The sequence below is a fragment of the Dermacentor silvarum genome, chromosome 11 (assembly GCF_013339745.2).
Source record: "Dermacentor silvarum isolate Dsil-2018 chromosome 11, BIME_Dsil_1.4, whole genome shotgun sequence".
NCBI classification, from domain to species: Eukaryota; Metazoa; Arthropoda; class Arachnida; order Ixodida; family Ixodidae; genus Dermacentor; species Dermacentor silvarum.
The window spans coordinates 46,907,964-46,924,780 of NC_051164.1; the positions used below are offsets into that span (position 1 = coordinate 46,907,964).

General features: G+C 47.2%; 1 protein-coding gene across 1 annotated transcript in view; it reads left to right on the forward strand.

The window, feature by feature from the left end:
* Window positions 1-16,817, forward strand: part of LOC119432386 (vitellogenin-2-like) — a 30,946-nt gene that overhangs the window by 10,565 nt on the left and 3,564 nt on the right. The window contains exons 11-24 of the mRNA XM_037699552.2: window positions 1,078-1,314; window positions 2,337-2,554; window positions 3,643-3,734; window positions 4,662-4,786; window positions 5,447-5,617; window positions 6,556-6,676; window positions 7,145-7,382; window positions 8,438-8,936; window positions 9,897-10,340; window positions 11,553-11,699; window positions 12,766-12,819; window positions 13,765-14,088; window positions 14,965-15,265; window positions 15,699-15,856. Of these exons, the coding sequence (XP_037555480.2) occupies window positions 1,078-1,314; window positions 2,337-2,554; window positions 3,643-3,734; window positions 4,662-4,786; window positions 5,447-5,617; window positions 6,556-6,676; window positions 7,145-7,382; window positions 8,438-8,936; window positions 9,897-10,340; window positions 11,553-11,699; window positions 12,766-12,819; window positions 13,765-14,088; window positions 14,965-15,265; window positions 15,699-15,856 (3,129 nt within the window). The remainder of the gene's footprint in view (window positions 1-1,077; window positions 1,315-2,336; window positions 2,555-3,642; window positions 3,735-4,661; window positions 4,787-5,446; window positions 5,618-6,555; window positions 6,677-7,144; window positions 7,383-8,437; window positions 8,937-9,896; window positions 10,341-11,552; window positions 11,700-12,765; window positions 12,820-13,764; window positions 14,089-14,964; window positions 15,266-15,698; window positions 15,857-16,817) is intronic.

Genomic DNA, 16,817 nt, shown 5'->3' on the forward strand with positions numbered 1-16,817 from the left:
TCTTGCTTAAGAGCTGTTTTCAGTTACAGAATGTACATTTTTGTAGAATGATTTTACTTCGCTCGAAAACTTTTGTTAGTAGCCCTAGGAAACTAAGCAGTGGGCATTGAGTTATTGAAATCAAATACAAAACGCTCGCAAATGAAAGAAAAAAGGTCCAGCTCATGGTAATGACACAAAAGAAATAAATAATTACCGATTTACTCAAATATGACCATCTTTGGCTCGAGGCACATGTTGCACAAAATGAGAATGAAATGCAGTGCGCAGGAAGTTGGGACGATAAATAAAATAAGTATTTAGGTCGAATAACTTGACGTCTTAACGTTCAATGTTAAATAACAGAACTTTTGGAAGTTAATATAAAGTCATGCTAGCCACAAACACGCTCTAATAGGTGGAAACACAGTCCCGCTTTCACATGACGTGGCGACTTTCGTACTCATACCAACGTCCCTTTATGTTAATAAGCATGTCTCTGATGCTGGACTTCTTAATGTCGTCTTGAATGCCGATGGCTCACTAAGAGCAAAGGGTGTGCTCACATTCGGGCATAAATGTTTTCGCTGTACCCTAAGAAGAAAGAGTACCGAGGAAAGGTCTTCGGTATATGGCATTACGCACAGAAATTTTGACCAAACGTAGCTGCCTTTTGCTCAGTTTTTGTTTACGTCTGCAGGATCACGCTTGCAGCTGTATGTCGCCCTCGGCCTTTTGGTTATTGTCGCTTTTCCAGAGAACTAGGACGGTCGAAAAGCCTTTTACTCGAAGGGCAGTAAAGTAAAACTTTAATTGTTTTTGCCACGGACCAGCAAATACCTAAGTTGTAACTCCTGTGAAGCAATTTCCACCACTTGCACTGTACTCCAGTGCCACTACTACTTTTCCACTCTTTTCCTCTCGTGGTTCCCCTCTGCCCATTCTCAACATTCCCGAAGAGGGCTATCAAAAATAAACGTTTTGTTCACAACGCAGCTTCACGGCGTAGGGATGTTGCAAGAACCCTCAGCATACTTTGCACCGCTGCCGTGGCGCTCCCTACGCATTCTCACACTGCCTCGTTCCGCTTTACCGCAGGCCGTCGTCAGCAAGCTGGAGCAGTCCAAGGAGTTCCACGTCGTCGCCGTCCTGCTGCACACGCTCGCCAAGTTGGAGCACCCGCTCGCCCTGAAGGCTGTCGTTCCGTTCGTGCTCGGCAAGCACCCGCTCTGCAAGGTCACCCTCGGCACCGAGGACGAGTCCGAGGCCTGCCAGTACCTGCGTCTGGTCACTCTCCACGCGCTCAAGCACAGCGCCGTCACCCAGGCCGCCCTCGTGAGTCCTTCGGTTGCACTCTTGATCGTGTTGTACGTAGTTGTAGCACATGGAGAACTGGAGCGAAAAGCACGTTTTTAAAGACAGAAGGACACTATGCCGGTCTTTCTGTCCTTGATCGTCATTTGTCTCATTTCCCTGTGCTGTCTTGGAAAGTACGTTCAGGGGATAGCTAAAACAATTTCATGTTGTTGTAGATAGCTCACTTGAATGCTCGGACGAAAATTAAAGTACCAACGATCTATGGGAAATAACAAAGTACGCAAACGTGATTCTAGTTTCGTTGTCGTGTATCAGCACAAAAGACGAACACAAGGGGGCCAAGAAGGAAGAGAAAACAGAACAGCGATGTGGGTTTTCTGTTGGCGGTACGTTTCTTGCGTTTTGCAAACTTGGCTCACAAGGATTATATCGATTATACGATATCGCGCTCAGCGCATGCGGATTGGCCTAACAAACTGAACTAGTCTTTATGAAAGAAAGAACATGCTATCATGCACAATTGCAGCCGGCATCGCAACCACATCACGTTGCGGTTGCCACAGCGAAGGGTCACTCAGCGATACGGTTATTGTACTGCCCATGCTGAACCGCACATTTGCTGCTGTGGTTTAGACGCATGAGATGAAATATCGCTTGAGATAGAAAAAGAAAAAAAAAATTGTCAATATTAGGGCCGTTCCGAGGGACCTGAGTACACTCACCGAATAAAACGCTCTGCTCGTGCCCGAGAACACAGAAAGTATTCTAAAGGGGGCAGGAGAAAGTACTCGGAATTGAAGTCACCCTACGGATACTAAGGTCGCCAGAACCCCAAGAGAGTAGAGAGCTGGACTAGTTGGTGCAAATTCATTGTAAAGGCGCGCAACCAAAACGGACCGAGAACGCCTGGACAACACCGGAACACCCTTTGCACATATGGTGTACGCGAAGTGCTGGGGTGTCCGGGAACGGGCGTCGTTTCGGACGACAGTGGACATGCCTTCAACGCTCGCCGACGACCTGCCTTCTCTTGTCGACAGGTGCAGCCCGTGCTTCAGACCGTCTACTTCGACAAGGACGAGGACTACGAGCTTCGTGCCGTGGCGCTGTCGCTGCTGCTGCTCACGCACCCTCCGGAGCCCGTGCTGGCCCGCGTCGTGCTCGAGCTGCCCCGCGAGAAGAGCCTGCAGGTCGCCTCCTACACCTACCACGCCCTTCTGGCCTTCTCCAACCACACCCTGCCGTGCTACAAGCCCACGTGAGTACGCACAGTGTGCGAACGAACGCGCCAAAACACTGAACTCGTCGATAACGAGAACTTCAGTTATAAAATGAAAGAATTGGTTCTGAAAAAAAATTAACACACAACTTCAGCTTTCTGCATTTAACCTCCCGCCGTAAGATCGCACGACTTTGCATTTGTCAGATATTTTTTTTTACGCCCTCCCCAGTGTTCAACAAACTAGCCCGTCCCGTCCATCGCGTTTCTCTCCATGCACCCGCCACGCTTTACATTGGACGCGACCAAATGATTACGCGCTAAAGACATCACGACGAAGCTCTGCGAGATGAAGTTGCACGATTGTGCGTGTTTGAACTACGTTTACATCTAAGGCTAGGCAACATCTACCGTCTCAAAAGCTCCTGATGCTAAATGCTTACGCTTGCTACTTTTGCTGTATACGACTTCTAAAGGACGGCTGGTATAATATCATAAACAATACAGGCAGAGCTAATTACCTACCCAGGCGTATTTACACATATGCTCGAGGTGCCCAGTAATGGCGTAGTGTCAGAGGTGGGAGAGAATTCAAAGCAAAAGATGAAATGTGCTATAACGAGCTTTTCCGATATAATTCGCAACTCCCATGTTCGGGAGGATCAATTGGAGCGGACAATACAGAAATATTCCCCAAGGTAAAGATTAACCTAAGCGCGCGCGCGTTCACACACACACACACACACACACACACACACACACACACACACACACACACACACACACACACACACACACACACACACACACACACACACACACACACACACACACACACACACACACACACACACACACACACACACACACACACACACACACACACACAAAATTCGCGGCATTACGATTGTTAGGAAAGCGGCTGTATGATATATAATGAGACTGCTAAAGAAGACCCGATTGATATATAGCGGGACGTCTTGCATAAGGAGTGCCACGGTTTCGAACAGGACCTGACGTCGCGTTGGCCGCGTGATTGTTTTGAGGCACGACTGTGGGTGTGAAACCACGTTAAATTTGCTTTTATGCGTTCGTTCCGTCTTACGATGTGTGAATTCTTCTTGCAGTGTGCACCACCTCAAGAAGCTTCTTCCCGCTCTTACCCACCACAAGTATGGCTTCCAGTACTCTACGTTTAACTACGTCACCGGCTACACCGGTAAGTTTTCCGAGAATGAAGTCCCAAAATCAGTGACTTATTGCGCGGGTGTAGTACTTGACAATGGTTTCCGGAAGTGTAACTGAGCCTGCAAAGCTGGAAGGTAGTACGATAAAATTTGTCGATGACTTCTGTGACGACACAGTTGTTGTAGAAAAAGGTTGGCGGTATCAACTTGGTGCTCTGCGTTGGTGTTCAGTTCCGACTGTCTTGTACCCTCAGACATGTAAAAAAATAACGCTACAAAATATGCACGAGACATTAAACGAAACAATTTTTTGTTCGCTATATTGATCTGTCGAACTAACACTGGGGTGTCAGATCTCAAGCTGAACATCCCATGCGTCAAGGCGGCGATTAAACGTAATGAAAAATTACGTAGAGCCAGTGTCTTTCTAAAGATAAGTGCGGCGTAATATGTTCAGTAATGTGCTTGCTGGACTCCTTATGAGCAAATTTATAAAACAGAATAGTTTCTGTGCGATTTGAGCAATTACGGGCAAATCTGTAAAACGGGAATATTTTTTGTGCGATTTGAGTAATTACGGGTATCTATCACACAGAGTAAAACTATTAAGTATCCCTTTGTCAAGGAAGTGATGATTGCCGTAATCTACTTGCTGCATTTGCAGAGGAGTAAGGTACTAGCCCGACTTTCTACACATTTGCTTGTTTCATAGAAGTTTGCTTCATGCCTGCTGCGTAGTTTAACTTCGTGTGATGTATATTTTATTACAAAACAAAACCTTGTAAATACTCGTCATTGCCTTGGGCATTGAAGTGCTTCAACGATCCCGCTTCTATTGCGTTGGTACTTAGGTCGAGACGCCCGGAAATCTGTCTCGTGACGTCACTTGCATGTACGTGTCCATTTACATTGTTTGTAAGTTGTGGAATCTGAATATCAGTGTCTTTTATGTTTTGCAGTTGAATCCGGCGTTGGTCTTCAGGGCTACCTCGGAGTCGTCAAGGGCAACAACTCCTTCTTGCCTCGTAGCGTCTTCTATGGCCTTGACTTCACCAAGGGCCCGTACAGCTCTCCTCTCTTGGACGTACGTGTGATAGATTTTACGCTAACGCGGGTATTGATCGCACTGCAGAGACTGTAGCACTATTGGAAGTGCTTCGCGGGGGATATCAACGCTAAAGTGAATGTCCATGCCCTTTGCCGGTATGAAAGTGTCTACAGAAGACAAGGCTACAGTTACTGATCGACGGACGTTTTCAATTAGTAGGTTCTAAGGGAGACAAAACACACATAGTCAATGATGAAGATAAAACACTGGAAGAGTAGACGACAGCTACTCAAAAAGAATGCCAAACCTAATCGTACCAAAGGATGAAAATTGCCACTGAAGCTGGCGACGGGGAAGCGCTTGGCACTCACTGCAGGCATCCAAATAGGCATCCATTAAACATTTACTTTAAGTACACCACAAATTATCTGCGCGCACTCATGACTTAATGCATCGTTTGTCAAGTTGCCGGTAATTGCGCTGGTGCACTGCCTCTAAACTTGGATTCTGCGGCGAATACGTCGAAAGTGAGAACGGTGACATTGCGGTTGTTATCATTTCTAAGTAGCTGCCTCATGATGTAATTTCACGGCATAGACAGGAGTATTTACCCATTGGTTATGGCCCACAAGTTTTAACGTGAACAGCCGCAACTCGCTTTGCAATAATCTCTGCTTTTCTTGCGTCATTCAACAGGTCACGGTTGTGAGCAAGGGTCTCCAGAACGTGCACAAGCTGCTGCTCGGTGAGGATGGCCCACTGTCTCTGCTTGCCAGCGCCTTCCAGAGGGTCCGCCGTGGCCTCCGCATGAACCTTGCCGACACCTACACGCCTCTGACTGTGCTTCTCGACGTCCTCGACCAGCACGTAAGTAGTGACTGAACATTCTGAGCTGGCAACACAGCTACGCGAAAACGATTTGGACAAATGAAGTGAGCAGATTGTGAATTATCATGGCTGGAAATATAAACGATCTGTCACTAAAATCAAAGTAACTCTTAGCATTCAACCTCACACTATCACGAATAAACGAAATGTATCGTAAGTTGACGCGTTCGGCCAACTGTAGTTGCATTTCGGCAGGTAGGTGAAGATTAGCGATGAAGTAAGGATGGAGCGGAACAAAGAATGTGTCTCGATATAGCAGGATATCAAGTACGGAGAAAGAACGAAAACACAAAGAGGTGCAGTACAGCTGGCAACCGAACAAACTACTCGCTTCGGTTCTATAAAAACAACAACAACGAAAACGAAATGAATCGTCAAGCCCTGTCACGCAGAAAGGCAACGTCGTTCTGCAATACAGGAATTAACAACCCTAAAATCATGAAAAGGCCATTGGAAAGGAAACGGGGTGACAGAAAGATTGGCCAACATGCACCGTCAAATGAAAGAGAGAACGAAAATGGAGGAAGGAAAACGCAGGGAGGTTACCTATTAGGCCAAATAAAGAACAACAGCAACAACAACTATAGTATTGACCTTACCTACTGAACGAATGTCACTTCGACCGAGAGAAATTAGCGCTAAGACGAGAGAGACGTCGTAAACAAGCAAGCACAAGCTAACTGTCCAGCAGGACAAGTACGAATACGCTTCTCAGCAAGCTTATACTGAGCATAAACGTCGTGTTCACGGATACGCCTATATTTACGAACCCGTAATACACATTTTCACATAGATTGCAGCGAAACTATAGAAGCATCTAAATGAGATGTGTAGGGGGGCAAATCGAACGGGCCTAAAAGAGTTCCACAAGTACCGTCTCAAGATTTATTCTCGGCCCCCGTCTGCTATTCCCACAGTTCAACTTCGACACCGAGACCGTTGTCGAGGAGCCCAAGCTGGTGTTGGACACCAAGTTCCTGGGAACCGACCTGTTCCTGCCCCTCGACAAGTACTTCGTCAAGGAGCTTCTCACGAAGGGTAAGGCTCACGAGGTTTACTCGCAAGCAAGTTTCCTTCTCGATATTTCGCAGTAAGGAACTTTTGTTGAGCCTCCTGGGGCTCACCTCGAGCAAGAAAGAAATCTATGCTGCAATTTTGGGGCATTCCGGAGCAATCCGTTAAGCGTATTTCTTCAAAATAAGGAATCTTCAAGCCACCAGCAAACCACTTGCTGCAGCTTCAATCTGAATAAGCCATGGCCGTCAGAGTAACTTTCGTATCACTAACAATGCTTTACAACTGCCTCAACATCAGAAAAAATGCAGTGGAAAAATATAAAGGAATAGTGCATCGCTTAACTGTGCACGACACAAGTATTCTGGTGGTCCAACTGTAATTGGCCGTGTGCAAAACAATCTGTTTTGAACATTCTCTCCAAAGATTGCTTTGTTCGGAAGCAACAGAAGAAACTCACCAGTTAGGTAACCGACTACATGCATTGTGCAGGCGCCGAGTACGTCAAGGAGAAGTGGGTGCACCCGGTGAACTTCCGCTACGTGCAGCTGCGCGTGCCCTACACTTACCGCAAGGTTGTCCCCACCGTGGTGGGATACCCGGTCGCCATGACCACCCGCTACCCGACCATCGTGTCCCTGTCACTCAAGGACTTGAAGGTCCGCTACCAGCCGAACCCCAAGACCCTCGTGCCTTCCATCTTCGCCGTGTCTGCTTTGGTGCAGCCCACGTGAGTGTCCTGCAAATTAGGCAGGTCTTCGTCAGTCGCCCCTCAGTAGCGCGCACTACGGTGTCAAGAAAAGCGCCCTGTCATATTTTCGCACATGTATTCCGTGGAAAGCGAATCCATGATTCGGATTAAATCAGGGTCCCTGTTGAATGAAGCCTTCCAGGAAGCCGTTACTATACAACGGCGGAAAAAGAGCGTGCTATATGAATATTTGTACACTTTACCTTCTATGCCATTTATATGAAGGCCACGTCTGCTTTGACAGTAGCTAGCTCTGAAACGTATAGCGGGGCCGGTATTGCTTTACAGTAGCTAAAAGTGTTCCAGAAGTGAAATAGCTTTTAACTTTAGCATTTAGGGCTGCCCAGAAGTGTCAGAAAAGTAGCCAGAGACAGCCCAGAACCTCCTATGGTCACAATTGGAACCGAAAGTAAATTTTGACGAAGGCGGTTAAAATATTCGTAGTAGCTGTTCAAGGTAGAAAAGGAGTTGCCCTAAGACGGCTACCAAGAAAATGACAAGTTAACGAGCTTAGGGGGCGTTCGCGCCCTGTATGAGTCATGCTCTAACATTTCCTTTCGTTGATAGAAATACTTGAGAACCGAAGGTAAAAAACGTATGTGGACTTGTTCAAGCAATAAGATAGGGACTCATGGGTACACAAACTAAATTCAGAAAGGCTGACATGAGTCAATTGGCCATGGTCATTCACACTGTGCTGGTGAAAGAGGATGAAACCAGAGCAGCTAATATTTGCGTGATTCGTGTCCACGTATTACAAGCCAACCGAGTAACGCCACAGAGACCACATAAACCTGTATCATCCTGTACAGGTTGATGTAATCTCTGAAGAGGCAACGTTGTAAACACTGGCCAAGGAAGCCGTCTGCTCCCGCTGCTTGCAAACATAAAAAAGGGAATGTGACCAATACAGGCTTTAGCTCTTTTCGAGCATGGGCGGTGCGTGTATTCGATCTAGGTCTTGTTCACTTTCTTTTCTGTGCCGTATTAACTTTGCCTGCGCCCACGTAATTACCACCTCCTGCTTTCCGCAGCGTGTACTCAACCGCCGTGACGTCCACCGTGACCGTGACTCCCTTCACCAAGCTGGTGGCCGCTGTCCGCGTCATCGAGAAGACCCGCTTCACGCAGCCGCATGACCTCGCCCTGCAGTTCTCCGGCGTAAACCACACCCTGGCGTTCACCTTCAGACCGCGTTTCACCAAGCTGTTCACCCACGAGACCAAGACCATGACCTACACGACCCCGGCGTTCTTCTTCACCGCCCCGCAGCGATCGGTGCTGGCCACCATGTCCGTGCTGGCCACCCAGTCCAAGCCGTTCGAGTACAAGAAGGTCCTCGGCCACAAGTACGTCGGCGTCGGCCTCGAGGTCACCGGTCTCACCGCCGAGCCCACGAAGACCCCGCTGCTCCTGCTCGCCAAGCGCAAGGAGCTCGTGAAGTCCCTGCTCGAGGTCGTCCTCAACCCGTGGGCCGTCTCCAGGAAGTGGGAGGCCCGCCTCGTCCGCAACCCTCAGACCCCCGTTGACGAGGTAAGGACCCGAAAAGCAAAATACGATTGCGGTTTGTTGGTTCTAGTCGCTCTTTCAAAGCGGGCTGTTTTAACAATGAAACTGTTCGCGTTGTGGCAGTGTTTCTCCCGTGAATGCTGTTGCAACTCAGGCATGCTAGGTTTTTTTGCTTAATAAAAACCGCACTTCTACGTGTAGGAAAGGGAACGTCCTCGTGACTAAGCTTTTAGTCCATCGTGAGTTGCAATGAAGCCGTTCGGTTCACGTTAAGCGCAGTTCTGCAGCGTTTTACTTTTCTTGCTCCAGACTAAAGGAGGTATTGCCGAGAATAAGGCGTAGTAGTATTAGGGTGGAAAAAATCAAGTGATTACAACGAACAGTCCTTTGATGAGTTATAACGCAGAGGTAAAAAAAATTGACTGTAATATAGTTAATGATACTTCTCTTGGGCAAGAGCAGCGGTAAAAAAGCAGTGTAAAATAAATATTGAGAACCTAATTCCATCAGCACCAATGGGTGAGCGGTACTATGGTTCGCAAAAAAATATTTCTGTTTATCGAGAAAAATGGCACGATGCAATTTTTTTCCGAGAATACTTAAGCAAAAGAACTTGATGCCGTCTTGCGGCACTGAATAACTTGATTTCTTTTAATAATGATCATATAAAGCCAGCACGATGAAGCTAAGGAAAAGCTTCTTTGTCTGTTGGCTTTATAAGATTGTTAACAAAAAGTGATCTTCCTGGTTCGCCTTCTTCGCTCTCTGTGCTATTTTTACAATATATATTCAGGGCGGTTTTCGACAGTGTAAACGTATAGATTAACGCACTTCAGATTGATTCATTTTGTAGGCGTATTAACGCGTGACACTAGATTACGTGGGTATCGCTCGCGTCCAAGAGCTACCAATAAAACAAGCACTGTTTTTAATAGAACAGTACGAGGACCTAGCTAAAAACCTTCTTTTCCCACACGCCCGCAGTACAAGGTCGTCCTTCGCCTGAGCACCACGCTGAACGGCACCGACCCCGCCGACTACGTCAAGGAAGTCAAGCCCCTGTACCGCACCCAGGCGCACTACCCGTCCGTTCGCCACACCTACCCCGAGGACCTGAAGACGCCCGTCTACGAGGAGCTCTTCGTGAAGGCCACCGGATTCCTGCCGCCCGATCTCGACCACTACGAGGTCCTGCACAAGGTCGTGGAAGCCTCGAAGGTCGCGTCGTACCCCAAGGCCGACAACGTCAAGCCCCTGCTCCAGAACGTGACCAACACCACCTACGCTTATGGAGTCGAGTTCGTCGTCTCTGCCCTCGGACCCATGGTGCCCAAGGCCGTGTACGGTCACTTCGTGTACGGAACCAGCTTCGACAAGACCCTCAAGCTGTACCAGCTGTACGCCAACAAGGTCGAGAGCGACTACGAGGTATGGCTGCCTTCCTAGTGAAGTAATCGCTCACTGTTTGCCCAGTTCGAAAAGTAACAGCCCTACGAATGCGAGGGAACAAATGGTAAATGACTATGCAAGAGTTCAATCCACCATCGGATCCAGGAGTTCGGTTCGCAGGTCTTTTCACTCGCAAAGACCGTCGCTATGTGTGACTAATGCTTTCTCTAACATCGCGCTAACACTCACGATTCTCCTGGCTGGTTCTTGCAAACAGCTTTTGATCACAAATTGCTTTGAGAGTCCACCGTGCTAGCCTAAATTACTTTCAAGTGCACTATATTGCATCACTGCTGCATAATATATTTCGCGATGTACTGTTGCTCAGTGTGACCTCGTTGGCTTACTAAACTGGGCTTACTAAACTGAAGAAGGAGCTTCAGTGCACTATACATAATGACGGCATAAAAAAAAAAGTGCCAGGGCAGCTGATCCCATGTGAGAGGAAGCACAGATTCTAGTAGTAAGGTATTATACAGAGTGGAAACGAGAGTCAGATATATTTATACGATAACAGCGCTATAATACTGCGGCAAACGTTCTTTCTAAAATGATGGGTAACTTGTTTTGGGGCCTCGCAACAACAGTTAACAACTCCTAACAACAGCTGACTAAGTAGACAAACCCTATTTTGTGAGTTTTCCTAGAAATTCAGCCAGCATAGGTTTTAAGTATATATATATATATATATATATACAAGCTTAATGATATGCTGGATATGTTAGCCTGAATATTCGCCTGGCAAGCTACTCTAGCTGCAGGGTGATGATTATGATATATAGAGTGATGAACACTTCACAACACGTACAGTCACACACACACACCCCCTATATACCCTATAGATACATTTACACTTTCGATAAAGCTCTTATCCCGCAAGACCGTCAGCAGCGCTCTCGTGGCGCGTAACGCGCAGGTGGTGCTTTGCCATGGGCCGAGAATGTGCCGCAGTTCCAAGCTCGAGTATCGTTGCAGGTGTAGTGCCACCTTCAAAGACAGTCTCTCTGACGCGTAGCGGCAGCAGCAGGACAGAACAATACGTGTTGCAGGTCTTCAAGGGTGTTACACTAGACAACGAAGCGTGTCTACGGCAAAAACGGTCAAGTGTCAGGTCTTTCCATTTACGTAGAAATTGAACGAAGCCACGCAATAGCGATGTTCACTCTGCATGTACGTTTTTTTCACGCGCAGGCTGTGGTGAACTCGGTCCTTCTGAAGTCGCCCAGGCCCAGCCCATTCACGACTTTCGCCACGAAGAAGGAGGCCCAGTACCTGTACGGTACCAGCACCGCTGAACTCTTCTCCACACGCTACGGACCCCTCAAGTACAGCGTTGAGGTACGGCAGCAAGTGGCCGATCCGCCGAGAACGGCTTGTCTCACTGAGCACCGGCGGGGATGCAGCGGCTCAAGTGATTTCACTGGGAAAATATTCTGCATGTCGTAATGTGCTGGTGCCCACTTACTCAGCTGCCCAGGCGTCTGGAAATCTTAACGATTGAGAACGGGCACCTAGGTTTTATTGGTTGCGAACTACTAGGGGAGTGCGCATAGGATGTTTTGAGACGTAATCGAATACGAATCCAGCACTGCCAGAAGGGAATCGAATACAGAATACTTTTCGAATAGTTTTCGAGTGATGGACAGCCATTTTCACGAGTTAACATGAAACGTTAGTAAGTGTTAGTAAGATTCTGTTATTACATGGCGCGTTATGGTGCGCTGCTTACTAAATTCACAAATGCAGGCCTTCGAAATATATTCGGGTAAAAATACTGACTATTCGATTAAAAAACCGAATCGAATAGGAAACTATAGATTTGTTATTAGAAAGTTTCGAATATTTACACTCCCGTAAGAACTACGTAAGTGAAATCTAACGCGCGAGCTTTTACAGCTTCAACTCGTTCATGAAATTGCAGAACTCTTTTCAAAAGCTAAGAAACACCCCGAAAATTCTGGACATGACAATTCGCAATGAAAATTGCAGTTTCTTAGTTTCCTTTCGTCACAATGAGCTACTATAGGCACTAGATATTTTTCAGAAGGTGTTGCCATTGTATTAAACAAATATTAGCATGCACCAGGGCGGCGTCGCCTGATAGGCAATAGAATGCATAACGCTTAAAAGCGAAGGCAAAACTTGAGATACATAAAGAATCCGACCCGATTCTAAATTTAGATTGTCAGAAATGAAGTACCCTCAAGTTCTCTTCTAGGACAGCCTGATTCTAGGCCAGCATTGTAACAAGCCTAGAATTACGCCACAATTTCGGGGTTACAGCTCTTAGGCTTACCTACTGAGTACAGCTCAGAGGCTGAGCTGATGCAGTATGAATAAATATCAATTTATTCACGACACGAAATGAATAGTGCCCTAAACTATGTTCCTCATCATCTTGCAGCTGGAAGCCACCCCGAGTGCCGAGCAGCTCGAGACGTATCCGCTTATGATTGTTGTAAGTATAGCATGCTTAAGTACACCCATGCTGTTTTTGGGGTTGGTGCGCTAGGTGGCAAACAAGAGTGTGCTATGGACATAGCACGCGACGGGAATAAGGCTGTTCGAAAGCACCGTGTTTCGAATTTCGAAGCCCGATATGCCTCCTCATTCTCACCACGTGACGTGTTACGTGACGCGCCAGTCTGCCAGAGTGACCTAATTGCGTTCTGTTCCCTTCCATACCCGCTGCACACGGGTCACAATGCCAGAACGTACGTGTTTATAAAAGTGCCAAGCAATCAGTTATAGTAAGGAAGTGTGCGCCCGTTGGCCAGCCTTATCGAACGGCTACGGTTGGCACGTTTACTCTTACTGGTAATATCGATGTTTGTATACGGTAAATAGTTAACATTCAGGTAAGAGGAGTGTACACTTTGGTAGAGATCCCGCAGCGGCGAAGGAAATTTTCGATTTAACGCTTAAGGGGTGGCGCGAAAGTATCACACGCGCCGCGGTAGTCTAATGGCTATGACATTCGCTGCTTAGCACGATGTCGTGGGTTCGATTCCCGTCGCGGTTGCATTTCGACGAGAGCCAAATAAAAAAAAAAAAACGCTCTTGTGCTAATGGGCCGTTAAGCGCCATCAATCAAATCAAAATTACTCCCTTACTTCAGACATGGTTCACAAATGGCAGGGTGCAAAGCGTGAAGTTATCACTATTGCACGAGATACCGTAGTCACGTACAGTAACTAACAGGATGACCATATGCAGTAGCAACAGAAATAAGAACTGATTTATCGTAAATGTATTTCATCACAACAATAATGTAAAAAAAGCATGTCTTGTGAAGGGCACAAAACTTCGAGACATGCTGTTGGTGGAAGAACACTTTTGAGCTTTTCGAACTAAGAACTGGAAACGCGGGCGTAACGCAACTCGTTATAATTATTCGACACAGGATGGCGTCATGAAGAAGCTCCAAACCAAGCGTCCCAGAATGATTCAGAGCAGCCTCTGGGAGAGGGAGCCCGAAGATGTTGACTACAGCTACAGACGCAAAAACCCCAGGTACGAAGAGTACGAAGAGTCCAAGCCTTACGCGGGGGTGATGGAGAACATCGGCGCGTACAGCGTACCCGTCAGCGAGCTGCCTTGGTACTACACCAAGTGCCAGGAGGACATCGAGCTCGGCAAGGAACTCGTCAGCTACGCATGCAAGAAGGTCCACTTGCACGAGCACCGCCTCGACAAGTTCGTCCTTAAGGTCACCCTGCCCACCCAGGTGAGGACTCGTTCGTTCAATCACCGGCAACCTTTGCGTGGATTCAAAAGTAGCGCGTCGCGTCATATTTCTACCGCACTGCGTTTATGCAAACGAGTAAGATACGCTACAAAAGCGGATCACCTTCATGCGCCTGCCAGGGTAGATCTCAAGGCAGAAGCACCTTTGGGTAAATTCATTTCAACGCTGGTGGATCGTGTTAAAACAGTGATCAATCAATTAATCAATCAATCAACAATCAATCAATGAACATTGCCTAATGACAATTTTTGTTACAAAAGGCTTCTTGTTCCGCGTATCATCGGTATTCAGTGATTGGTTACCATAATGAGATGTTTTGCAGCGACATACCTCTCTCACTGCGAAAGCGGCTAATAGCAGGCTCAGTCTGCCAGAAGTGTGTGGAAAGTAAGGTAACTTGTGAATGAGAAAAGGCAACTTCGTTTTTATTTTCGCACTGTTTAAGCGTTTCACTTATTAAAAGTTTTAAGAAACAGTGCGTCTCTTAGAGAGCCAAATTTGCGCGGAAGTAAAAAGCGCACAGAAAAAAATAAACATACACAAAACTAGAAGTCGTGATATCACAAGTAGAATAACAGTAGAACTTCAAGTTACACGGCAGAAAATATTTCAAGGCCGTGATCCCTGTCACAGTTGCTTGAACGCTAATGGAACTAAACCGGGCTTGTGACAATTCATGGTTGAAAGAAGACCTTACTTTGAATCAGCCAAGGCAGGCTCAAAAGGAAGGTGTTTTGTTGAGTTTTGACGAACGCAATTTGTTGTCGCATTTGGGTGCCAAGAGCCCCTTCCGCTGCCACTGCACCTCTCGCACACGCCTTGACAAGCGGTCGTTCTGCTTGTCTGCCGTCGCAGTACCCGAGCCTGGCGCTGAACGTCACCCACAAGCTGTTCCAGACGGCCAAGGTTCTCTTCTACGACAAGTCCACGACCGAGTACGTTGAGAGTCCCGCCGTGACCGAGGGCCAGTTCCTCGTGGAAGCTGTGCTCGAGGACCTGTACACCGGAGTGACCACGGCCAACGTGACCGTGCACACGCCCCACTTCGAGAAGGTCACCTTCACGCGCATGCCTTGGCTCAAGCTCCTCAGGCCCACCGTCGCTTACGACTTGACCACGCAGCTGCTGGCCGTCGCCAGGAAGGGATACCCGTTCCGTGAGTGCCTCGCAAGACAATCAACAACGCCTTCGTTGCGGCGCGCTGATCCTTCTTGTGCTCGATCCGGTTGCTATAGCAACAAGCACGGTCGAAGGGGCATACCATCACTCGAAGCAGAGGAGCGTAGTAAATTTCACCTGTGACTAAAGTGTACCGTACCTTATATAGAGTGCTTGTAAATAAGTCACATTGGAAGCGCCTTGCCGGGTAGTGCTGGGTGAAGCACTCGGATTTGAAGAAACTATTCAAAAAAATGAAATGCAATTGCAGACGCCTACCAGCTGTATCCATGGGTCGCTTCCACGTAGTTCCTTAAGGTATTTAAGCATACGTGTTTGTATATCTTAGCTTTCCAAGTGTACGAACACCTGTAGCCAAAAGAGTCAAAGTGAGCATTGAAATTCAACATGGCTTGTTTCCTTTCGTCCAGCGACTTGTATGGTCAGCCCCTACTACCTGAAGACCTTCGACAACGTCACCCTGCCCCTGGAGACCCTGAAGAAGCAGGTTCCTCACGTGCTGCTTCGCCACGCTGTCGATGACCCCGAGTTCTACGTCGTCCTGGAACAGAAGAGCGAGGATGCTACGGTGAGGAGCCAAGAGCAAACGAGTCAGCCATCGTGGTGCTTAAAGGGACACTAAAGATCGACACTAAATCCGGTTATACTGATAAAGCGCTCTATTTTTTTTTCAAAACGATAATTGGGTTAAATTGGCGTTATTACGTTGATTGCTATAGAAGAGAAAATGTAGGCGACAAGTTTCGTATCTTGAATTTCACTCCAAAAGCCAAGCACCGCTACGTCACTGTGACATCATGGATTTCAAAGCACCTTCTCGTATTTGAGCCTTTGTGGGCGACTAAATGCTCTTTAAGCTCGCTACGCTCAGTCTTTCTATATTTTAGAAGTCGGTGTAATCAATCTCGTAGTGCCGTGACTCGTATTTCGCTTGTGCATCTTTTATGGCTTACCCCTCCTATTCTCATGGCAAGAGTGGCTTTAGTGTCGTTATAGAAGGGTAAATACTAACTCAGCTGAAATAATTTGTCTCTTTAGTGTAGCTTTAATGAGTTAAGCAAATGCTCACTAAGGGGTGATTAAGCGTCACAAGCATTAAGGTCGGAGCACCATAAAAACGTTGCTTATCGCTTCGGATGGACAATGCAGAAAGTCTGCGTAAAGGTGAAAGCCTAAGACGACAATATGCTGAAATTCAAGAAATTCAATTATGCTTGTTATCTTTGCGCTCGTCCTCCGCGAGTTTTCCTGACTAAGTGTACAGAAACTAAGATTAGACATGGCTTCTGTACCCCGACAGAACGGGGCTTCCACACGTACGAATATAGCTCGGCACTATCCCCGTAGAGCTCAACACACGTATTGGGCGGTACGACGACACGTTTTTGCTAAGAACCACGGGATTTCCCTCGAACAGCTAAGGCACACAAATAAAGTGCAGGGCTAACAGTCGAAATACGATCACGCGAGAAACGGCACACATGCGGTGTTTGCCCAGCGCCGCGTCATCAGTGACTGACTGCCCTGTC